General features: G+C 28.8%; 1 protein-coding gene and 1 long non-coding RNA gene across 2 annotated transcripts; both read right to left on the bottom strand.

Moving 5' to 3' along the window:
• Nucleotides 1-2,414: 2,414 nt before the first annotated feature.
• Nucleotides 2,415-6,878, bottom strand: LOC111634126. Its single transcript, XR_002758156.1, has 2 exons — nt 6,413-6,878; nt 2,415-4,226 (listed from the first exon to the last, which is right to left on the bottom strand). It is a non-coding gene; the product is annotated as an uncharacterized LOC111634126 (long non-coding RNA).
• Nucleotides 6,879-6,902: 24 nt separating this feature from the next.
• LOC111634125 (PDZ domain-containing protein GIPC1-like) lies at nt 6,903-26,371 on the bottom strand. Its single transcript, XM_023378824.1, has 5 exons — nt 26,142-26,371; nt 23,927-24,065; nt 21,074-21,180; nt 10,489-10,570; nt 6,903-7,508 (listed from the first exon to the last, which is right to left on the bottom strand). Exons 1-5 carry the CDS (start codon nt 26,334-26,336, stop codon nt 7,327-7,329), a joined length of 705 nt encoding a protein of 234 aa, XP_023234592.1. The 5' UTR covers nt 26,337-26,371; the 3' UTR covers nt 6,903-7,326.
• Nucleotides 26,372-26,597: the final 226 nt, after the last annotated feature.

Here is a 26,597-nt window from a genome sequence, read left to right as displayed (position 1 = left end):
CAGAATTGCGGAAATTACAGAGGTATAAAGATATTGTCCTATACTATGAAGATTTGGGAGAAAATCGTAGAAAGTAGGATTAGCAGGAATCTGAGGTTGGAGAGGAACAGTTTGGCGTTTTTCCGGGAAGGAATACGACTGATGGAAAGGCAGAGGGAAATGCGGGAAGATTTGCATATGGTGTTCATAGATCTAGAAAAGGCGTATGATAGGGTACCAAGGCAAGAATTATGTTGCCTTGGTACCCTATCAGTTACGGTACAAGGCAAGTTCGTTACTGTTGGTTTGCATCAGAGATCGGCCCTTAGCCCTTATTCATTTGACCTGATAATGGACGCGTTGCTGTGTGACGTGAAGTGTGAAGCTCCGTGGAGTATGCTGTTTACGGATGATAGTGCTGAGTAAACTGTCCCAAACCAAGGCTGAGAAGAAACTGAAAGATTGGAGGAGTTTTGGAAGAGAGGGGCATGAATATTAGCAGAACTAAAACAGCTTATATGACTCTGAATGGTATAGATGAGTGTAATATTAAAATCCAAAATGTGCCGCTTCCTTTTGTTCTGAGTTTTAAATAACTTGGAACATTTGTCGAGATGGGAGGAGGATTGAACTCGGAGGTACAGCATAGAATTCAATGTGGATGGATGAACTGAAGGAAGCTGAGTGGTGTGTTATGCGACAAGAAAGTTAGCTGCAATCTGAAAGGAAAATTGTATAAATCAGTTGTTAGACCCGCAATGTTATATGGAGCGGAGAAAAAGGCAATAACAAGACCCCAAAACAGATGGAAGTGGCAGAGATGAGAATGTTGAGATGGATGTGTGGAGTGTCAAAGAAGGATAGGGTAAGGAATGATCTTATTAGAGGTTCTGTCAAGATGGGCCCCTTGAGCAAAAAGATGCAAGAATGTAGGTTGAGGAGGTTTGGCCACATAGAAGAAGCGACAAGTATGTTGGAAAGAAGAACGAAAAACTGGTAATAAAAGGAAAGAGGAAGACCAAAGATGCGTTGGAAAGATAAGGCGGAAGACTTGAACCAGAGGGAACTTAAAAAAGAAGCCCTTGATAGGGAGAAATGGAAAAAACGTATTAGAGAAGGAAACGTCGACCCCATATAAACATGGGAAAAGGCGAAGATAAAATAGTAGTAGTAATCCTCAAGTATAAGCTAAAACAGTGAAAATCGTGGTCATCATCATCATCTATAGTATTTAATTAGAACGCATTTTTTTTTAATTTTATACTTTTTCAAACAGTTTTCAATAGCTATTTTTAATTTATGGACGTTTAAGGATACATGAAAATTTTTAATTTCATGAGACAGAAAAAATATTGGGCTGGAAAAGATTGGACAGCTATAGACAAAAAGTGAAATTATTCAGTCAATTCCTCTAGTTGTTATTAACCAATAACAACAAGTATAATATATAAATAAATAAATATATATATATATATATATATATACTGTATACACACACAGTAGTTAAATTCAAATCAACACACTAGCTTTAAAATATTTTATTCATCTCAAAATTGTATTTACAATTTTCAAATAATATCAATAATTTTGATTATTACATATCAAAAAAAAATTCACATATATTAAACCTAATTTATTAATTTAAATATAATTTTATGTTAAATATTATTCTTAATTCATTGATAGACAATCTTTTTATGTATAGAAAAATATTATTCAATAATAATCTTAAAAAGTGATTGTACAAATGATTTAAAAATTTGGACAAACGAGAAATTTGATTTTTGAATTAATACAATATATGAATAATGAATAAGTCAAAAATTTATCTGAATTATTAATAAATAATTTTCACCAGTGTAAAAAACATCAATTATTCTTAATTTTTTTATAATTTATTAAAATAAAATTATTTTAAATGCATCTGACCTGAAAAGCCAGTCTTAATCTAAAAGCAAGGGCAAAAAGCAAATGGAGAAAAGAATGAAGATGCTCTCTGAGAATATCTAAATATACTGAATACTCTTCATTTTTTTTAATTAAAAATTGCACAGTACATTCCAAAAACGTTTTTACATCTCTTGAAAAGGTGTGATATTCAAGATTATTCATAATCTGAAAATAGCCAATGAAGTTGAATGTAAAGAAATAGAATTTGCCTATCACTTCAGATCACTAGGAATCTGGGAAAGTTGTGAAGAAATTGTCATAACTATTCCATTACAAGAATTAATCTTTATTGATCACCTTGTATTATACCTGAGATATTATACAAGGTGTAAAAAATAGTTTTAGGACTCTTGAATGTTTTGGATACAACACACAATAACTGAAGAGCACAGCAACATCTCTTGCTATGAATGACAAAGGAAGTATAAATTATTTTCCTCTGTTTCTGATGCTTCGTCTTCAATGTCTGCGACGTCTGATCTGTCTGTTTTTTAGTTTTCCTGCTAATAGGACAATGCTCAAATCTTCAATTACTCAATTTGAAGAAAACAGATTTGAAAAACTACTTTTTATTACATTCTAAAAAACTTAAAAACATTTTTCTAAATAAAAATATGTTGAAACAATGTTATATAAATTTTATAACTTTTTCATTAAATCCTTGTTATCTGTATTGTTTAAGTACAATTAAGAGACCATCATGTAGCTGCTTATTTATTAATTTTGTTTTATCCCCTCTGTTTAGAAGTATAGATAAATATTAATTCATAATTCTGAATATATTAAAAGATAAAAAGTGTTGCTCGTTTATAGTGAATACATTATGATGTACAAAACATTAATTAAAATGTGAAAATCATAGATTAAACAGAGAACACATAATAGAAAATTTTAATAATAATTTAAATTCATTTCTAGAAATGATTTTGATGTTAATGAAATGAAAACTTACAGCTTAAGATTTACGACAATGTAAATATTTTGTGTATGGAAAGAGATTTAGGAGTATGAAAGTATCTTGTATGAAAGAGCAAGTTGTCCCCAAAGTCAACAACTGCCTATAATAATACTAAATTAGCCATAATTTTTGCTAGTTTTTCACGTTTCGCCAATTTTGTGTATTGTACATACTGTACCTTATTAATATATAATTTATTATATAAAAGAATGTGTAAAATAGGACAGAAATTACTCCCTGTAGTTATGTCTAAGATTATTTCCCTGAATAAGATTTTTTCCTTGATTGTTAAAGCCAAAACACCAGTATAATATGTCCTAATAATAGGCTAAGTCCTCGTAGACAATATATAACAAATAGAAAATAAGGACATAGAGGCATATAAATTAATCATATTTTTAATTTATTTCATTTAAAATATATGCTCTCCACATCAAATTAGTAGTAATTGCCCCTATACATCATACTTTTCCTGTCAGCAATAGAGTCATGCTGGTTATCTAAGTAACACTTTTCAGGGGAAAATTTTTGAATGGATATAACATGACTTTTTGTTTTTACCAGAAGTTTGTACATAGTTAATAAGGGCCTCCTGCTCATAAGCTTTCCATATCTGGTCTCAGATTTCATCTACCTAACTCCATTCTCAAGATTAAGGATTCACAGATGGACAGATGACAGTGGGAACTTATAGGTCTACATTTTTTCAAATTGCAGCCGAATAATGCAGAATTTCTTTTAATGATTTTGCTAAGATATAGTTGATTTATTAGTTTTCTCTATAGCTGCATTTTATGTCAATATCTTTGATTATCTTTTCTGTTGTCTTTCTTGTGGGCACTAGAGAACCTTTTTAATTATACCCACCATGAGTTTGGCTAGTCCTACAATGGAGCAACCATTTAATGATGGACAGAATCCAACATGTTGAACAGACTGTCCATGAAAAATTCTTGAGTTACCTGATCTGAATTTGAACTTAGCTCTCCTAGAACAGCAGTTTGCCACTTTTTCTACCCAGTGATTATTGAAAAAACTTTACTAAGTGAAGATATTCAGTTATAGATGATAAATTATTCTCAAAACTTTCATTAAAAAATCTCTATTTTAATATATAAGGTGATAGTGTATATATATTGTAAGTGGTATATATTATTACTGAAATAGCCTTTATTTGATGAAATAGCCATTATTTCTTCATAATTCAGCTATTGTAATATGATCATCCCAACTTATTGCTTTACTACTTATAGCACTAGATAAAATATTAAAAAAACAATTTAATGAATCAATTCAAGAAGAATACTTTGGATAATATGTTTAAATCCCTCTTTCCAACCTTCATGCTAACAATACCAATGAATGGTTGTTGCCATTATGTAATCTAGGATAACAAATCCCAACTAACAAGTTGATCTTTTATAAGATACCAACCTTCTCAGCTGATGTAAAAACTTTTTGAATGAACTTATACATCAAATGACAACTCTGATCAACTTAGAACTTATCACAAGTTCTAAAGAATGATTATTATTTATCATCAGTGTTACAAATGATATAAAAAGCATTATTTAAAATCTATTTTACATAATATGTTTCATAATACTAATCTTATTTTATAATACAATGCAGGTAAATTTCTTTTTTAAGAAAACTCATTTCTATAATACAATACCACTTAATAAATCCATTTATCCTGTTGTTANTAAATGCATCTGACCTGAAAAGCCAGTCTTAATCTAAAAGCAAGGGCAAAAAGCAAATGGAGAAAAGAATGAAGATGCTCTCTGAGAATATCTAAATATACTGAATACTCTTCATTTTTTTTAATTAAAAATTGCACAGTACATTCCAAAAACGTTTTTACATCTCTTGAAAAGGTGTGATATTCAAGATTATTCATAATCTGAAAATAGCCAATGAAGTTGAATGTAAAGAAATAGAATTTACCTATCACTTCAGATCACTACGAATCTGTTTGGGAAAGTTGTGAAGAAATTTTCATAACTATTCCATTACAAGAATTAATCTTTATTGATCACCTTGTATTATACCTGAGATATTATACAGGGTGTAAAAAATAGTTTTAGGACTCTTGAATGTTTTGGATACAACACACAATAACTGAAAAGTACAGCAACATCTCTTGCTATGAATGACAAAGGAAGTATAAACTATTTTCATCTGTTTCTGATGCTTCGTCTTCAACATCTGCGACGTTTGATCTGTCTGTTTTTTAGTTTGCCTGCTAATAGGACAATGCTCAAATCTTCAATTACTCAATTTGAAGAAAACAGATTTGAAAAACTACTTTTTATTACATTCTAAAAAACTTAAAAACATTTTTCTAAATAAAAATATGTTGAAACAATGTTATATAAATTTTATAACTTTTTCATTAAATCCTTGTTATCTGTATTGTTTAAGTACAATTAAGAGACCATCATGTAGCTGCTTATTTATTAATTTTGTTTTATCCCCTCTGTTTAAAAGTATAGATAAATATTAATTCATAATTCTGAATATATTAAAAGATAAAAAGTNACGAACTTCTGAACCTCGCAGTTCGGATCTGATTTTATACGCTCTCCTATGTAAACTTTTTACGATCGGATCTTACGATTCGAAACTCGGGGAACTATTCTCACGGAATAGGCCGATTAAGTGGTACTAACGAATTAGTGTACCCCCGGCTAATCTCACAAGTGGTTTTCAGGAGTGGGGTCTAGAACTTAAAAATCCCCAGTGTACTCTCATCCGTAATATACTTTCACACTGGTAGCAGCAGTGGGTTTTTTTTTTGAACTAAAAACATCCGTAATACACTCTCACAAGCGGATCTGATTCGGATTGAGAGACAACTAGTTGATAAGTTAAAATAAGATAAATTTTAAGTTACCTATAAGTTAAAATGGATAGAGATAGAGAAGAACCTCCGCGAGCGGCGTTAGCTGGCAATCCAATAACGTTAGGAGGATTAGGTGGAATGATTCCCCTCCTACCGGTCTTCTCAGGGGACGCGAAAGACCCAAAAGTATCAGAATTTTTTGATACGTTAGCGGATGTGACTAGAGTAGCAGCATGGACGAAGGCGCAGATGCTAGCTGTAACTAAATTAAAATTGACTGGCATTGCCCGGGAATTCGTACGTAAGGATCGGCGAGTAAAGGACGTAGAGGATTATGAAGAATTTAAGAAAATAATGATAGAGCGTTTTGAGAAGGTCCCTTATCCATATCGAATCCAGAAATTCTACGCGTGCGTCCAGGCCAGAGATGAGGACGTACAGACATACGCCGTACGACTCCAGGCCCTAGCCGAGGAGGTTGAGATTGAACACGAAGGCGCGAACGAAGCCGAAATAGAAGTCATAAAACGAGTAAAAGAAAAGGAACTGGACGAGAGGTTGAAAGTCCAATTTATGAATGGTGTAGACCTCCGGATAAGAAAAAGGATTATGTCCAGAGAACCCGAGACCTTTGATCAAGCATTGAAAATAGCAATAAATGAGGAGAATATCGANACCTTCATGCTAACAATACCAATGAATGGTTGTTGCCATTATGTAATCTAGGATAACAAATCCCAACTAACAAGTTGATCTTTTATAAGATACCAACCTTCTCAGCTGATGTAAAAACTTTTTGAATGAACTTATACATCAAATGACAACTCTGATCAACTTAGAACTTATCACAAGTTCTAAAGAATGATTATTATTTATCATCAGTGTTACAAATGATATAAAAAGCATTATTTAAAATCTATTTTACATAATATGTTTCATAATACTAATCTTATTTTATAATACAATGCAGGTAAATTTCTTTTTTAAGAAAACTCATTTCTATAATACAATACCACTTAATAAATCCATTTATCCTGTTGTTATATATAAATAATTTATAACTTTTTATTTGAATAAATTTGCTTTTTAGCAATTATAACTAAAAATGTTTTTAAAAATTATTAAGTGTAATAAAATTGTTAAAAATACTTTAATTTATGAAATATTAAAAATACTAAATAGAATGAATTCTGTTTATATAAAATTTGTTGATATAGATTTATATATTAGGATACTTTGTATCAAAATACTTTTAGTATTTAAAAATGGAATATAAAAATAGCATTTAAGAAATATTCTGTTAAATTATGTTTTAGCACATAATTAATTTTAACTTGAAATAATGCTTAATGTAAGCAAAGTCTATGTGTTTGTAACATTCACAACCTTATTTTCTTAAAAGAAAAAATTAGTTATTTCAAATTTTATGGATATATTATTAATTTCTTATAAAAATATATTTAAAAAAATATAAAATTTTTCAAAATTCTTAAAAATACTTCTGGATGACTATATTTTTTCAATATTATAATAAAAATGCCATTTCTTTCATTTACAATATATATAAAAACTTTCAAATCAGTGTATATATCTAAAAATTAGATTTTGTAGGTTCAGTCTTCAGACGACCACATTTTGCATCACTTATTGCTCCCCATAGATCAAAAATGAAGTCATCAGTAAATCCAAATGCTTCCAGATCTGAACTATCAACAGCATTCACAAAGTCGTGTGGATTTGATTTGTCTCTTCCCAATTCCCATATTTGTGTGGCTAAAATAAAAAAATATATATTTCAAATAACAATAAAAAAGTTTTTTGGCAAAATACTTAAAATATAAATGATATATTGTTATATTAATTATATTATTTATCATTTATTTGGAAACAAATTGCTTGATCAATTTGAACACAACACTAAACAAGCAACAGATTATTATCAATATTAAAAAACTCAAATGTTCATATCTATTCATAAACTACAAGTATTTTGCAATTTTTTCACTTATTATTATTGACTGATATAGAATATATTTTTGTAATCCTACCACTTGAGATACATGTATGATCATGAAATGAATATCATATCTGAAAATAATGTTTGTTTGGCTCAACCTCTGGAGAGAAAGGATTTTCTTCAAAATTAAAATCCATCACAAAATGAACATTATTATTATATTAATTTCAAAAACTACTTAGTTACATATGAATAATGAACAGGCTTATTACACACCCAGCCTATTTATTTAACTTATCCCAAATCAATAAAGAAGACAGAAGAAGACTATTCATAAAGTTTTTACTGGACTTTTTTACTATAGTTGAGTTACTATCCTAGTGATCATTTTAGAATCCTGTTATTAATGTATAATGTAATGTTAGCAAATTGTCACCATAGACTCTGTTTTGTATGTCACCCAATTGATAAGGGCTAGTAAGGCTGAAATGCATTTTGGGATAAGTTAATTAAATAGGCTGGGCATTAGTAAGCCTGTTCATTACTCATATGTAACTAAGTAGTTTCTGTAATTATTAAATAATACAGGCAAGAAGCTTTTTTAATGTATTATTATTATATGTTTATAATATTGATATATATTATAGCAGCCTGAAGAGTATAGTTATAAACTATCAAAAGTACTGTACGTGTAATTTTTAAATAAAATGTTGGTTTTAATGCTGTAAAGCAGAATACGTTCTAGTAAATGTTATGACATACCATATCATTATTTGGCATGAGGCGCAATTAACTCTCCAATTTTTATATAATTTTGCATTTATCACATTATCTATATATATATATATTATAAATGGATACGTGTGTCCCTATATTTCACTTTTCCGCCAAAACTACACATCACACATGAATGGTGTTTGTATGTGGTAGTAGCCCCAAGTCTCCATTCGTGCACCAGGGTGGTTGCGTCTCAATAGCTATAAGGGTGCATGAGATATGGGCTTGAAAGTGCTTGAAAGTGGTTCTGTATTTCGAATTTTATGTTCAAATTTGTTCGAATTTAATTCAAACATAAAATTCGAATATTGGTTTGATTATAGAACGATTGTAAACGTTCCAAAAACGTTGAAAATAGTTTGTTTGACTGGATGTGAACAGGAGACGTTCAGAAATAGAATCGGGACCAGGTCTCTAATTAGTCTGGAAACGGGGGCCTAATTCTTGCATTCTGTGAAAATGGGTAAGATTGGCTATAATGTAATTATNTATAGGGGACTTAAGAAATCAATTTAATACATTTGTAAGACAATCTGAGGGGGATAGGAATAGAGAACGAAGCGCACAATACTTCCGGCCAACGGAGCGAACTTTCGACGGAGATCGGCAACCAACTTCCGACTTCCGCAGAGCCAGAGCTCGTGCTCCGACATATAGAAATAATCACCGTTCAAATTTTGTTAATAGGAATAAGGACGAGCCTAATAGAAATCCTCGATATGAAAATACGTGGAGAGGTGTAGTAAACTTTGTGGGTAATCAGAGAAACCCACCCAAATATGAAAAGAAAGGCAAAAATAGTAAGGGAGGATCGAACAGTCGCATAAAAAGAGATCCTTACATATTAATATATGTTAATAATATACCTGTAAAAATGATGGTCAATCTAGAGACTACCATCATAGATAAGGAATTTGTAAAGCGATTAGAGGGAAGAGCCTCCGTAATCCTTGGAGAAAAAGGGAAGTTGGATATTGGTCACGGAAAACCAGTACCGACATTGGGTACCGCTATTCCCCTGTTTAAACTCCGAGGCCATAAGTTTACAAATACTTGCAGGATAGTGCGTTCTGAAATAACAGCGCCGTGCAAGGGAATAATCGGACGGGACATATTACAGCAGGAGCAAATCGAAATAGATAATCATAATGGAGTGATTATACTGCCAAATAAAAAGGAAGTACATTATTGCTCATCTAAGTCCCCAAGAGATAATTATTATAAAAAGCAGTTTGGTAGAGTAGATAGAAATCGAAGGGAAGTCGACGTAAAATATTCAGAAGCTAGTATACTACGAAGTGTGCGGGTGTCACCTCACCGCCGACCCCATTCACAAGCACACATAACTACTCGAGCTACTNTTTAATGTAATATTAAATATATATTTTAAATATGATTGATTTCTTCTAAATTATCAATATTCATACATCAATGCTAAACAATAATGATTTAAAGTATATTCAGTTTTCAACCTGTGGACAAAAAATGTGATAATTTATTCTATTCCAAATGTTATTGTTCTATACAGGATTTAGTATATTAAAATAATTAAAATTAAATTATTTGCAGTTTTAAACAAAAATATTTTGTTTAATTTTATGATTATATTCATAATCAATACTGGCATAAGCTGGAACTAGACTAACTAGAAACACACAAATTATCTTATGTACAGCAAATTACTCTTTAATCAAACTAATGTTTTTGGCTTTATTAATAAGCCTTCATCAGGTTTTTCGAAAAGAAGAGATTCAATTTGGAACAATATTTAAAATTCCGCTTTTTCAGAACAATTTTACATTCTAAAAAAAAATAAATAAATAAATAAATAAAGATAAAAAAGAGAATTGAATTTTAAATATCTGTTGAAAGCTTATTAATAAAGCTGAACACATTAGTTTGATTAATTTAAAGAGTAATTTGCATCTCTCTAGTTATATTCATAATACACAGAAAATTAAAAATAAGTAATGTTCATTTATAGTATTTGAGACATTGAGTTTAATTGTAAATACCCACCAAGTTCTGTATCATTAATTCCCATAAATGATTCCAACAGTCCATTAATTCGATCTAAGGCAGCTTGTACTACATCATCAGGCTGAAATTTAATAAAAATTAGTGCCAAAATTCCATAATAACTAATTTTATACAATATATAAGATTTGTTCAAAAACTTCTAGAAAACAGTCAAAACATTTTAAGGTATAGAGAAATTTATTTAATATTTTTCAAAGAAATTATCCTGACCCCAATACATGATTCTCCAATTAGAAAAAAGCTCGTTTCCAATGATATCTGCAATTCAGAAACCATTTAGAAAAATAAGCTATGGATTGCAAAAGTTCTTACAATTTCTCTTGCATGAGTTCTTATGGCGCAAACAGTTTTTATTTTAAAGTCAGAAACTGCTATTCTCAAGAAACCAATTCTTTAATATCCAGTAGGGATATTAAAGAATTTATTTTTTATTTTCAGCCTACTTAATTTTTGCAAAAAAATTTTATGTTTCCAGCTAATTTAATCAACTTTATAAATTATTTAAATTTTAGTTTTTCAAGTAAATGTCATTCAGTTATTGTTTACATTGGAACTGCTATTTACTGCAACCAACCTATTCCTCCAATTTGACTCCTAACAGTTTTTCCCCTAACCAAATTTGAAAAAAAAAATTACAAATGGTCTACCATAGTGTTGATTGGGCTAATTTAAGTCACTGTAGTTTGAGCTATTTTAAGTCCAATTAATAATGAAAGACAATTGAAATCTGGCAGATCATTTGGTAGAAATTAATTTTATGAAATAACCTTCCAGATTATTTATCAAGCTATTTTAAGACTAATTAATAACAAAACTCTAAAAAATTGGCTAAATTGGCGAAATTTGGCTAGAGTATGCAGTAAAACTTCATGATTAAAAATGAATTAATTTCTACTTATTAAATTTAAATTTAGACTATTCTGGGAGAAAAGAATCAGTCCAGAGCAGGACTCAAACATATAATTTCTGCTTATCATACATATACGTTGCCAGTTACATTACCCAGACCTCCATTTGATAAGCTGGCAATGCATCTGCATAGAAAGCAGGTAAGTATTCAAAATTAATTAATTTAGATATAACCACACTGGCCACTCAAGGTGCTGACTACAAATGATTTAGTATACAAGACTATCTAAGTATCTAAAACGAGAGTATCTAAGATTCTCAACTGATTTATGCTTTGCCCTAGAATGGTGTGTGTGTGTGTGTGTGTGTGTGTGTGTGTGTGTGTGTGTGTGTGTGTGTGTATTGTTAGTTTGTGTACATATATATATATGCAAACTAACTTAAACAACTAAATAGCTCCCAAAGCTATTAATTAATTAATGTCTTTGGGAGCAAAGATCAGATGAAGATCTGAGTAGTGTAACTGGCAATGCATGGTAAATAGGAGTTGCAGGTTCAAATCTCATTCTGGGACAATTCTTTTTCCAGAATATTCTAAATTAAAATTAATTTATTTCTAATTATTAAATTTATCATGAGATGGTGGGTTAACCATCTACCTCTAGCCAAACTGTTTTGTATCTAGTTATTTATTAGCCTTAATATATCTCAATAAATAATTTGCCAGATTGTTTGATAATACAAGTGTATTGAAAAGTTGTTTATATTAACTAATTTTTCTAAAATGTTTCCTGAATTGCAGAAATCATTTACAAGTTGTGTATTGAAGCTCAGGATGATTTCTTTGAAAAATATTAAATAACTTTATATCCTAAAATGTTCCTATATCCATTCCTGAAACTTTTTGAATATACCTTGTATCAATATATGTAATATACAGGGTATATTCAAAAAGTACAGGGTGTATGAAAAAGAATGACCTGATTTTAAAACTTTATATTTATTGATGGAAACATACTATAAAACAGGGACAAAATGCAAATACTCACAAAATCTTAATGTTTCAGCTATGTTATTACAAATACTCTGTGTCCACCAGTAGCTGCATGTACAACATCTAGATCAGCAGTTCTTAACCTGGGGTGCGTGCACCCCTGGGGATGCAAGAGAGCATTTCCAGGGTTGCAAGAAAAATTAAAAAAAAAAAATTACAAACAAGGCAACTGTGTTCTCTACAAACCTTGGTACCCAGCAACATGGCACCCCACTTCTTCATTCTCTACCATCTCACTTCTACACTCTCTATTCTACCATCTCTCAGCACTATGTACTGAGAGATGGTCGTCAGTACATGCAGTTAATGTAGTCACATTGTTAAGTGCAGTATAGAAACTAGTTGAGACATGTTCACATACCTTGAATACAGCACTTTTGCACATCAAAACAAAAGCCAGAAATCACTTAAATGCATCTAATGACTTATGTGTGGCTCTTTCAAAAAAAGAGCCTCATTTTAATAGAATTATTATGAATAAACAACAACAACCTATCCATTAAAATTTAAATATTGTTTTTTATGTTATATAGTAATATATATTGTAAAGAAACATGGCATTTGTTTATGCAATAAATGTTTTTTCTTAAATAAAAAATATACACAAATTTTTTAAAGGAGTGCAAGAGCTTATTTCATATTCAAGTGGGTGCTGACCACTAAAAAGGTTAAAAACCGCTGATCTAGATGATAGCTAAATGCTGCAGACTTAGTTTTTTCCACAACTTGAGGAGAACTCTAATGATTTCATATTCCAACAGGATAGAGCCCCACCACACTGGCACAACAGTGTATGACAATTTCTCAATGACACACTGCCTCAACACTGGATAGGGTGCATAGGACCCTGAGACACTGCCCTACATTCTTGACCTCCAAGATCTCCAGACATGACTCCATGTGATTTTTTTTTCTTGTGGAGATAAGAAGGAAAGAGTTTTCGTCCCTCCTTTAGCTTGTGACACAGATGAGCTAAAAAACAGAATAAGAGCTGACGTGACTTGTGTCAACATAGATAGCTAAATTTGTCATATACTCTATCATCTAGATGTTGTCTATGTGGCTACTGGTGGACACAAAGTATTTGTAATAACATAGCTGAAATTTTAAGATTTTGTAAGTATTTTGTGTTTTGTCCCTATTTTGTAGTATGTTTCCATCAACAAATATAAAGTTTTAAAATCAGGTCATTCTTTTTGATACACCATGTATATTTTAAAGCTTTTAATTTTTGAAAGTTAAAAAGATGATAATAAATAAACAAATAATTTTTTAAGGAATCACCACTTAAGAAATAAGTGACATGCATATGAGCTGTTTATTTTGAAAGTGATGCAAGTCCATTTTTCTTTGTTTCAAAATATTTAAGGGTTTGTGAAAGGTGAGAATTTAAAAAATTGGTAAGCACTAATAGACAATGTATGTATTTTATGATACCAGATATTTTAAGTTAAATTTATAATCCAATAATGTTTATCAACATTGGCTGAAGAAATTGAAAATTTTGTTACATCCAAATGGACTTATCTCATTTCAAAATTAATGAATTATTGTAAACATTAATTAAACAAATAGTATTTCAATTCAGTCATCCTTATTTTTAACAACAACAACAAAATATTATGATAGTTTATTTAAATATTTAATCATTTGATGAAAAATAAAAGTAAAACAAAATAAATTCATCCTGTCCTTACAATTTTCTAATGTAAATGGCCTAGGCTTTTCATACAAAGAAGGCAATTTTATATTTCTGAAATTATTTGGTCTTCCTCAGTGTAATTATAAATTGAAAATTTCAAATACCTGTTACACTGCTTTATGCACACTTTTTGAACTGAATAGAAAATACCTGAGTTTCACAAAAGTTTTAGGTTTTTAGGTTTTAACTTTTAGTGTTGTCAGTATTACTAAATTTTACCAAAATAAATTATACTGTAAAATATTTAGCTATTGCAATAATTTTCGTCCAAAATGGACTTGCACCACTTTCAAAATAAACATATTTGCAATACCAATAATCATCAGAACTTCCATTGTCAAAATGTGAAGAATTTTGAATTATTTTGACTATAGATTGTTTACAGATAAAAAGATCACACTAAATTTCATCTATTGTCATTATAACCTTTATTTTCAAAAATGGACTTGCTCCACTTTCAAAATAAACAGCTCATATAAATACAAAGTATATTCTGAAGTAGTGAACTCTATGATACACTACTGAGTTATGTTGCTTTGTTTGTTTAAAGCTTGATTTATGTTTATTATAATATACTATGTACACAAATTTTGTTCAAATCTTTATGTTGTTGTCACCTCATAGTTTATCATCCATAAAAATTTGGAATTCAAAGAGCTGCTATAAAATTTATTAGTTTTCCAGAGAAAATTTTTTGTTAAAATAGAGGATAGAATTTCGATTTTAAAACATATGTATAATAATTTCAAAAGTAAAAATGATTTTAGGAAGTTTGCAACAGGATAATTTCAAGAAATCTTTTAGCACAGAAGAAAATTATTATAAAATCATTAAACTGCATTATACAAGAACTGTTAAACTTTTTGACTTTGTATTAAAAGTGAATATAAAAAATATTTGAAGATAAATTTTTTAAACTGGATTATTTTAATCAATTAGCAACTTTTCTGTTCATTAAAATAAGACACTACAGCGTTTTTTACATTTTTATTTTATTTATTTAAATAAAAGATTCTCTCTCTTTTGAAATAATTTATATAAAAATGAACACAAATATTTATAGTACTATCTTTATCTTCTGAATTTTATATTTAAAAAAATCATTTTAAATGTAATATTAATCCATAGTTTAACAAACATTGATGGCTACTGAGTATGGTATTTTGTTTAAGCATTTCAACCAGCATATAACTTCTACAGAGATATAAATCATAAAAATTTCTTGATTATATTTTATCAAATTATTTTTTAAAGTTAAATATTCTAATATCTGAGTTTAATAGTACTTACTGCTTCTTCAATTGTTGCTGGACCTTTGGCACGTAATCGTAATGTTTCTTTGCCTGTTCCATAGCCTGCCTTTTTACCTCCAGGTCCACCACGTGGTCCTATGTGTGCTAAAAATATTAAATAAGAAGAGTTCTTGAAATAAATATTTCAGACAAATTATGTATTATAACTATTGTGAAATAATCTATATCATTTTCATTGTATGAAGCAAGTAAAAATATAAAACACTTAAAAACTTTAAGAAATCCATTATTTATTGACATTAAATGTTTTTCATGACTTTAATGTTCCATCTTCAGATCCAAATTAAATATATAAAAAACAGAATACAACGTCCAAATGAAGAATAATAATAAATGCCCAAGTTTATCTTGGTTAAATCTTATTGTTTAATCTCAATAAATAACTAGACTCAGTTAAAGCTTTGTGTGCTTTTTGTATTCTTATTTGCTTCATACAATAAATAATACTAATGTAACATTATTTTAAATTTTAAAAATTTTGTAGTAACTACTGTTTTGTTACATTTAAAACTAGCAGACAGAGTCAATGTTGCCTAGTTAAAAGGGACTTTGATTTTAACAAAGAAGAAAAATCTGATTACAAAATCATTTTTGTTGTTTGTGAATTTTATTCTCAAAAGTTTTATATTGAGAACAAATACCCCCTTTATTTAAAAAATGGGTCTAGTCCTTTGTTACTGGTAATACATTAGACTTTTGCTAATCTGACTATCCATTTCTTGCAAAGAGGAGTGCCAGATTATTGAGATTATATAGATCTATAGACAATGACTGATTGACTTGTTGCTTTTTGGTAATGATCCTTTTTAGAGTTGAACTGTTTTCTTATTGTGAAATTATGTACAGTTATAAAATAATTGTAAAAAGTTACATTCATAATAACATGCAATACTGTATACAGAAATGAAACAGGATAAACAAGAAAACAGGATATGTGACAGGATTAACATTTTCATGGAAATAGAAGCATACATGTGAGCACATTGGTGGGAGAGGAGAGGTTTCAACTTGTTGAGTAAAAGAAGTGAGGCTATTGCCATATGTATATGCTACTGAAAAAACATTTTGAAAAAAAATTGAAAGAAGACTAGGCAATATTTTATGCTTGAAAATATCCATTGAACAATTCTCAATTGAATATTGGACAGGTTTGAGAAACGTAGAATTATAGAATATCAAAAGTCTAATGGTTGGCCAGCAAGCATAGAACCACTAAAGTTACATGGACAGTGGAATGCATATTCAAGCAGGATCCTGACACATCATTGAGAACAGTGGCTGCAAAACTTGGTCTTGCCATCAAGTAGTGCAGGCAGAGTGAAATTCTCAATATAATTTTCCTGAGACAGGTTAACTGGTCAGACTAAACATCCATGACCCTGTCAGTAGTGTAGAAAAAAAATCAATAAGCTTTCTGTGTTTATTTATACAGATACTGTAAAACTTTCACTACTAGGTTTGTCACATAACCTAGCAATCAAAGAAATGCTATTTTCTTTAACATATTATCATTTAGGCTTGCAGTCAAAAGCACAGAAGAATAAAAACAATCTTGATGTAAGATAGAAGCTCATCAGAAAAGGCAAATTTATCATTATTATCACCAAAATCTTTCAAAGATCCAGAAGACCATTGCAGAACATTTTTCTCAAGTGTTCAGGGTCACTATTAATTACTGAACAACCAGGGATATTTTGTCATAGAACAATGGGAGCAAAATGAAAAACTTCATAGCTGTATTAAATGAGAAGGGAGGATCAAACATGTTAACTTAGAAAAAGTTCTCAATTTGAGGACTGAGCAAATGAATGCTTTTAGTTTTCAGAAATGAGCTAATTAAGCTTCAGACAAAGGACTTATGCACAAAGTGCAACATCATAGACTATCATTGCAGCAATGGCTGGCTATACAAGTTTAAGAAGCACCGTGGGTTCAGAGTTTTATGTCCATTATTGCTAGAACAAGAAAAGTTGGATGACAGCAACTAAGTTCAATGATCAGCTGACCATATGTAACAATGAAATGAGACATATAAAAGATAAAAGTGTTGCTCATACTGGACAATGTAACTTTTCATATCTGTGACAATCTCAACAATATATGTTTGTGCTCCTTACTTCCTAACACTATGTCAAAATTACAACCACTTGAAGCTGGTGTAATCAGATTGATGCCAGAGAACCTGTCAACCAAAATTTGCTTCTTACTAAGACCATTTAATTGATAGCAGAAGCTTGACAGAAAATAACTTCAATATGCTTCCAATTGTTAGAAGCATATTGATCTCACACATCCTGATACCACTGAAGATCAGACAGTGCTCTAATCAAAACTCCAAGAGCTTTCTTATTCTCTGGCTACAGTTTGTCCTTAAGTTCAAGAAGATGATATCCTGTAAGTTGAAGATGATATACCAGTTTGTGTAAAATGACTCTCAATGATATCATTGAATCTGTGTTGGGATAAACTGAGAATAATGATGAAGTTGTTCCTGAAATTCCTTCCATTGGAAAAGTGCTGGAGTATCTTGAAAATAAAGCAAAAATTTAATAGCTAAAATGTTTTCAGTTAGAAGGTCGTTAAAAATATCTGAAAACATTTAAGTTATTAAATTTTTGCTGCATTTTCAATGTTATTTAAGTGTTCATTATAAATTTTGGGCTGCTTGCCTATGGTTGATGCTGGTGTAAAAAAAAGCTAACAGCTGTAATCTTGGATTTAACTTAGCCATAAACTTCAGAAGAAAAATCACTAATACATTTTGTGAAAAAAGAAAAATTCTCCTGCAAGAAATATGATAAAATACAATAAACACAAAAAGGATACTTACAGAAGCCAGCACGTAATGGTTCAACTAGCCTTAATGTAAAAGTTGTTCCCTTTGGAATGTCTTTCAATGTCTTTGCAACTTCAAAATGCCTACATCCAACCATACTTTGATCATTTACTCTTTCAATATGATCCCCTACCTAAAATCATTATTTTATTAATTATTAATNTAAACAGAAATATTCCGTATCACCACATCATTGATACCACCGTAAAAATTTTTATTGGCCAGATATTGGCAGAAAACTTTTTAAACTGAAAAAAAAAAACAAATGAAAATTTGCTCTACTCAATTTTCTGTTCAATTTCAGTATAAATGTCAAAGACTATTTTTACTGTTTTCATTGTATTTGCACTATATTACATGCAAGTGTGTTCTCTGGATCTTGGTCAGTTCAATGTCATCACAGAAATATTTTAGTGAATCTTACATTGACTTAAATGGCTTAAAAATATTACACTATTTTACTTCAAAATAATTTACAATCTTCAATTTTCAATCTTCTTACAATTTACAATCAACTATTTTACAATATTCAAAATAAACTGGAATAAAATGTGATGTTATTTTTAAAAATATTCCAATGATGTATCAATAGATACTACTATATTTTTTTTCAACTTACATTAAAAATAATGTCTGCAACAAGTTATCTTTAGTACTACTTGCAATTAAGCCTGAATTTTTTTTAATTCCATCATATTTAAGATGGAACTCAAGTTAATATATAATATATTTATTACTCATATTATTATTAATTAATATTTAGTGTAATATGTAACTATCATGATGATGAACCTTTTTTAAATAATTTACTATTGTAACAATATAAATTTCTTAGAGTGATTCTTGTTTTCAAAGTAATTTTATTTCATTTCAAATATTGAATATTTATTTAATATAGTAAGTTCTTATTGCAGAAAGTTGGATATTTTATAAAGGAAACAAAAACAAAATTTAGTTATTTTATAAATTATTATTTCTGGGAAATATTTTAGAGAATTATTTCATATCAATCAATTCATATATAGATTAAAATTAATTAATAAAATTTTTTCTAAGATTTTGAAAATCTAAACAAGAGAAATCAAATATCACCGTAAAACTCACAAAAAAAATTTTTTTAAACTATTTACAAAATATTATTCAATTACAGTATGTAAAGTACAAAACCTGTTTTGAATTCAATTAAACAATAATAAATTTTGGAATGTTTTCTCATGGTTCTATTGCAAATTGAAAGAGAAACAAATACACATGCATAACATACATTTCTATTTTCTTCTAGTATATAAAATTATAGTTTTTTTTATACCAATTAAATATTAATGTTTGTAATTAACATAATATTAACAGTAACACTAAGCACAGGCTTTAGTAATTTAAATATTCTACAAATAATCTTTAAATTTTTTTAAAGTGCTGGTAAATATGCTTTAAAGAAGTTATTTTTGAGCAATGGTTAAAATATACACAGTATTGCACATTTAAAACACATATCTGATGTGCAAAACTATTTATAACAATTAACATTCTTATCCATCCAGTTCATATAAAAGTAAATTGTTAATATGCACAATCTTAGCCTTATAAGTTTGTTACAAAAATCTGTTAATAGAAAATGAAAAATACATTTCTGAACTATAATCTAAATATTAAACTGTTATAAGTCTTGTCTGCTATAAATAGATGATAATAAATAAATAGCCTATTCAGAATAAAATTTTAAATAAAAATAAAACTACAGTATCACTTTAATAGACATATTAATTTTTTTCTTTTTATAAATAGTATACATTTGGAAACGTTTTATAACACATTATTTACTGTATATTATTTTTAAAAGTCAGAATTTACTGTTCCAATTCCAAACTGCAAATAATCATTACAATAAATTTATGTAGGCTAATCAGTTTTGAAAACTTTTTTAAAATTTTACATCACCAATTTAATTATTTAGAAACACATTTTATAATTCTATTGCACCTAAAAATAAATTTATCTGAAAATTACAATTACCCGTATGTATAAAACAGAAAAAAAATCTGAAAACTAATATTTAATAAGAAATACTTTCTCGAAAAATATATTTATACATTTTTACTTTTTAGGTTTAATATATTTAAATCGTAACACTGTTTTCTAAGTGCTGAAAAACAATTTAAAATATTTAAATCCTTAACAATTTAAAAGAATTAAATCGTTAAGAATGGAAAATTTATGAAATATAGGCCTATGTTAGGCCTATAATTCTAAATGTATAGAATAGTATCTAATTTTGTAAACAAATTCGATTTCTTATCCAATCCTGATCGAACTCAATGTGAATGAATATATAGATTCAGAGACCTGTTGTAAAAAGTTTGAAAAATTTCCTAAGATAATAAATAAGCAACAATGGACAAAGTACGTTAACATTAAAACAGAAGAATTAAAAAAACCTGTTTTTATCAGCTAAAGAACATATAATAGAATCTAAACGTGATTTTTAGTTAACAATACTGTAGGACAGATTATCAAACTTGAAATGCATTTATGCATAAAGAAAATAGTCACAAGTAAATATATCTAATTTTACATATCTATTAATCACGAAAGTTGTATAGTATATATGACCGGCAAAATAATTCAGCATAAAAATAAACCAAAGACCGTTTGGCATGTTTGATTCTTCAGATATTTATATGCTATTGTCGATTATATTAATTATTTACAATCACAGGATTTGATCTAAANCATAAATATTTCTTGATTATATTTTATCAAATTATTTTTTAAAGTTAAATATTCTAATATCTGAGTTTAATAGTACTTACTGCTTCTTCAATTGTTGCTGGACCTTTGGCACGTAATCGTAATGTTTCTTTGCCTGTTCCATAGCCTGCCTTTTTACCTCCAGGTCCACCACGTGGTCCTATGTGTGCTAAAAATATTAAATAAGAAGAGTTCTTGAAATAAATATTTCAGACAAATTATGTATTATAACTATTGTGAAATAATCTATATCATTTTCATTGTATGAAGCAAGTAAAAATATAAAACACTTAAAAACTTTAAGAAATCCATTATTTATTGACATTAAATGTTTTTCATGACTTTAATGTTCCATCTTCAGATCCAAATTAAATATATAAAAAACAGAATACAACGTCCAAATGAAGAATAATAATAAATGCCCAAGTTTATCTTGGTTAAATCTTATTGTTTAATCTCAATAAATAACTAGACTCAGTTAAAGCTTTGTGTGCTTTTTGTATTCTTATTTGCTTCATACAATAAATAATACTAATGTAACATTATTTTAAATTTTAAAAATTTTGTAGTAACTACTGTTTTGTTACATTTAAAACTAGCAGACAGAGTCAATGTTGCCTAGTTAAAAGGGACTTTGATTTTAACAAAGAAGAAAAATCTGATTACAAAATCATTTTTGTTGTTTGTGAATTTTATTCTCAAAAGTTTTATATTGAGAACAAATACCCCCTTTATTTAAAAAATGGGTCTAGTCCTTTGTTACTGGTAATACATTAGACTTTTGCTAATCTGACTATCCATTTCTTGCAAAGAGGAGTGCCAGATTATTGAGATTATATAGATCTATAGACAATGACTGATTGACTTGTTGCTTTTTGGTAATGATCCTTTTTAGAGTTGAACTGTTTTCTTATTGTGAAATTATGTACAGTTATAAAATAATTGTAAAAAGTTACATTCATAATAACATGCAATACTGTATACAGAAATGAAACAGGATAAACAAGAAAACAGGATATGTGACAGGATTAACATTTTCATGGAAATAGAAGCATACATGTGAGCACATTGGTGGGAGAGGAGAGGTTTCAACTTGTTGAGTAAAAGAAGTGAGGCTATTGCCATATGTATATGCTACTGAAAAAACATTTTGAAAAAAAATTGAAAGAAGACTAGGCAATATTTTATGCTTGAAAATATCCATTGAACAATTCTCAATTGAATATTGGACAGGTTTGAGAAACGTAGAATTATAGAATATCAAAAGTCTAATGGTTGGCCAGCAAGCATAGAACCACTAAAGTTACATGGACAGTGGAATGCATATTCAAGCAGGATCCTGACACATCATTGAGAACAGTGGCTGCAAAACTTGGTCTTGCCATCAAGTAGTGCAGGCAGAGTGAAATTCTCAATATAATTTTCCTGAGACAGGTTAACTGGTCAGACTAAACATCCATGACCCTGTCAGTAGTGTAGAAAAAAAATCAATAAGCTTTCTGTGTTTATTTATACAGATACTGTAAAACTTTCACTACTAGGTTTGTCACATAACCTAGCAATCAAAGAAATGCTATTTTCTTTAACATATTATCATTTAGGCTTGCAGTCAAAAGCACAGAAGAATAAAAACAATCTTGATGTAAGATAGAAGCTCATCAGAAAAGGCAAATTTATCATTATTATCACCAAAATCTTTCAAAGATCCAGAAGACCATTGCAGAACATTTTTCTCAAGTGTTCAGGGTCACTATTAATTACTGAACAACCAGGGATATTTTGTCATAGAACAATGGGAGCAAAATGAAAAACTTCATAGCTGTATTAAATGAGAAGGGAGGATCAAACATGTTAACTTAGAAAAAGTTCTCAATTTGAGGACTGAGCAAATGAATGCTTTTAGTTTTCAGAAATGAGCTAATTAAGCTTCAGACAAAGGACTTATGCACAAAGTGCAACATCATAGACTATCATTGCAGCAATGGCTGGCTATACAAGTTTAAGAAGCACCGTGGGTTCAGAGTTTTATGTCCATTATTGCTAGAACAAGAAAAGTTGGATGACAGCAACTAAGTTCAATGATCAGCTGACCATATGTAACAATGAAATGAGACATATAAAAGATAAAAGTGTTGCTCATACTGGACAATGTAACTTTTCATATCTGTGACAATCTCAACAATATATGTTTGTGCTCCTTACTTCCTAACACTATGTCAAAATTACAACCACTTGAAGCTGGTGTAATCAGATTGATGCCAGAGAACCTGTCAACCAAAATTTGCTTCTTACTAAGACCATTTAATTGATAGCAGAAGCTTGACAGAAAATAACTTCAATATGCTTCCAATTGTTAGAAGCATATTGATCTCACACATCCTGATACCACTGAAGATCAGACAGTGCTCTAATCAAAACTCCAAGAGCTTTCTTATTCTCTGGCTACAGTTTGTCCTTAAGTTCAAGAAGATGATATCCTGTAAGTTGAAGATGATATACCAGTTTGTGTAAAATGACTCTCAATGATATCATTGAATCTGTGTTGGGATAAACTGAGAATAATGATGAAGTTGTTCCTGAAATTCCTTCCATTGGAAAAGTGCTGGAGTATCTTGAAAATAAAGCAAAAATTTAATAGCTAAAATGTTTTCAGTTAGAAGGTCGTTAAAAATATCTGAAAACATTTAAGTTATTAAATTTTTGCTGCATTTTCAATGTTATTTAAGTGTTCATTATAAATTTTGGGCTGCTTGCCTATGGTTGATGCTGGTGTAAAAAAAAGCTAACAGCTGTAATCTTGGATTTAACTTAGCCATAAACTTCAGAAGAAAAATCACTAATACATTTTGTGAAAAAAGAAAAATTCTCCTGCAAGAAATATGATAAAATACAATAAACACAAAAAGGATACTTACAGAAGCCAGCACGTAATGGTTCAACTAGCCTTAATGTAAAAGTTGTTCCCTTTGGAATGTCTTTCAATGTCTTTGCAACTTCAAAATGCCTACATCCAACCATACTTTGATCATTTACTCTTTCAATATGATCCCCTACCTAAAATCATTATTTTATAAATAATTTAATTATTAAAATTTTTTATTTGAAATAATTTTGTTTAAAATAAAATATAAAATTTACATAAAGTGACGAATTTGATAAAGTAATACAAAATCTATTAGAGACGTAAATCATATTGTTACAATTTTATAAAATTACTTACGCTTTTANTTCATTTTATTATAATATTTTATATATAATTCTTATTTCAAATGTTTTATTACATTTTTTAAATGTTCTTAAAACTTTCAACTTAAAATAAATACAAAATTAAATTGAAAAAAACTAATTGTTTTAATCTAATATGTATTATTTTTTTCATATTTTTCTGAAATTTCCACACCATGCTATATGTAGTGCTAAGAATGATGGGTAAAAATACATTGACAACACAAATACAATACACTTGGAATTATGAATACTACTGTATATGCTGATTGGCTGTGACAGGATCACCACGTTGTCCCAGTACTCTGTTGCCAAAGTACTTGAAGGCAATTTTTCTGTGCATGAGCAGTGATAGACAATTGAATCTCCTCAAAATTACACTAAGTGGAAAGCCAATATAAAAGAGGCTAAAAATGTTTATGATGATAAACTTTCTGCACTGGAAATGTGTGAAAGGTGTACTTTTAGTAAGCACACTATTAAATCATGTTGTATATAACGTTTAACAACTCTGTGCTGTTTATTAGAACAAATGCAAATGATTTTAAAATAATACAATATTTTTATTATTTTTACTACTTAAAACTATTGTAGATTGATATAATATTAAAATGGATACTATGATAGTTCTTTTGTTTCTCTTTTCAAATTCTTCAATCATGCTAATTTAATATTTTGTAAATATGCTGAGTTTTGTAAAAAAAAGTTGAGTTAAAATTTCACACAGTGTATTCTTGTTAATCCAAACTATTATATTAGATTGTTTTGATTAGTGAGAAATTCAGATTAGCATAATAATGTACTGTACATAGTATAAAGAAAAGGAAGTCCAAAAAGCACTAAAGACAAATATACAGTATAAAAATATTTTAAAATATGTATTTGGAACATATACTACACATTTAACATAAATATATAAGTTAATTACATAAATTTAAATTAGATTATTTTTAAAAACATGAAAATTAATATAATGATTTTTTTGTTTTTGATTGGAACATTTAGTATAAAAGGTTATCATTTATGATTTTATGTTTCCTTTTAATACTAAAAGTTATTTGTTTATTGGTTTTAAGCACTCCTCATTTACAAGTTTCTGTGAATTCAAAATTTCACACTTTTATGTGAATTGACCCAATACAGTCAATTCACATAAAGGTGTAAAATTTCCTTACACATTGCACAGTAAATTGGAAAAGATTTATTTATTTCTGAACTGAAAGTCCTAAAATTTTTATACAGTAGTAACTTTATTTTGCTTTTTAGAGAATTTTTACTCTGAAATTGTATAAGTTTTGATGCTCTATTATATGTTCAATGTTTATTATTTAAATTTTCAATTACTGTATTTTTAATTTCTATTCAAAAATATAAATTACGTGAATTTTTAATAAGAGATTTATTGTGAAATATAGTATTGTATAATAAAATCGCAACTGATATTTTGTTTTTATATCGATGATATTTGCTTTAAATGTCATTGTTAAAGAAACAATAATACTAAAGAGATGTTCGTGGTATCGATGTTTACGTAAACGTCAATTAATATGATAAAACCACGAATAAAATTCAGTACTGAAAAACTAAGCTTATTTTATATTAGAAACACTTGCTGATGAAAGAATAGAGGATAGAGATTCCATAGTATGTATAATGTGTTTAGTATAAGCCCAGAATTTTTAGTACTCGGTTATATCACGCTTTTTCTTTATCTCCCGACAAGCACGATATAACAAGGGGCTATTGTATTAGATTTTATACTAATCATTAAGTAAATTTTAATCAAACAGAACATAATTTTTTCAGTTTAATAAATTTATCTATTTTTAAATATTCTGTATATGTTAAACATAAAACAAAACAGTATTGTTAAAAAAAATTATTTTTAACTTTATACATTCTCACCTGGATGAATCCAATTCTATCAATCAGACTGCCTTCTTTAATCCTCTTAATAAATGCATACCCTGCACCATTATCAGTTATAGTTAAGCCCAATGCATCTTCTGTTTTTGTAATTTCCACTTCTTTAGCTTGTCCTTTCCTATGTATAAAAATGAAATCTTCTAATCCTATTTGTCCTCCAAGCAATTTTGTCATATCCACTTTATGAGTGTTGAGAGTACAAAAGAGTATCTGAAATTTAAAAAAATATATAATTACATATACATTTAACTTAAGTAACATATTATAACTAACAAGACTGAGAATTGTAATAATTTCTATCAATGTTATTTCATATATATAATATCATACAAAGTTATATTTAACTATGATAGAGCTTTGTCAAATTAAAAAAAAAAAACATTTCAGTACAGTTGGTTCTCAATATTCAAATTAGTGGTTGCAAAATTTAATATA

The sequence above is a fragment of the Centruroides sculpturatus genome, unplaced genomic scaffold (genome assembly GCF_000671375.1).
Source record: "Centruroides sculpturatus isolate CEXI.00-Female unplaced genomic scaffold, Cexi_2.0 scaffold739, whole genome shotgun sequence".
Classification (NCBI taxonomy): Eukaryota; Metazoa; Arthropoda; class Arachnida; order Scorpiones; family Buthidae; genus Centruroides; species Centruroides sculpturatus.
This window is presented reverse-complemented; position numbering and strand designations above follow the sequence as displayed.

What these genes read in the sequence shown, in the direction of transcription:
- LOC111634125 (XM_023378824.1), bottom strand. Translation starts at nt 26,336, where the DNA reads ATGACAAAATTGCTTGGAGGACAAATAGGATTAGAAGATTTCATTTTT. An exon ending in ACCATTACGTGCTGGCTTCT is followed by an intron (nt 21,181 to 23,926) that starts GTAAGTATCCTT and finishes TAATATTTTTAG; the next exon opens with CACACATAGGACCACGTGGT. An exon ending in AATTAATGATACAGAACTTG is followed by an intron (nt 7,509 to 10,488) that starts GTGGGTATTTAC and finishes TTTTTATTTTAG; the next exon opens with CCACACAAATATGGGAATTG.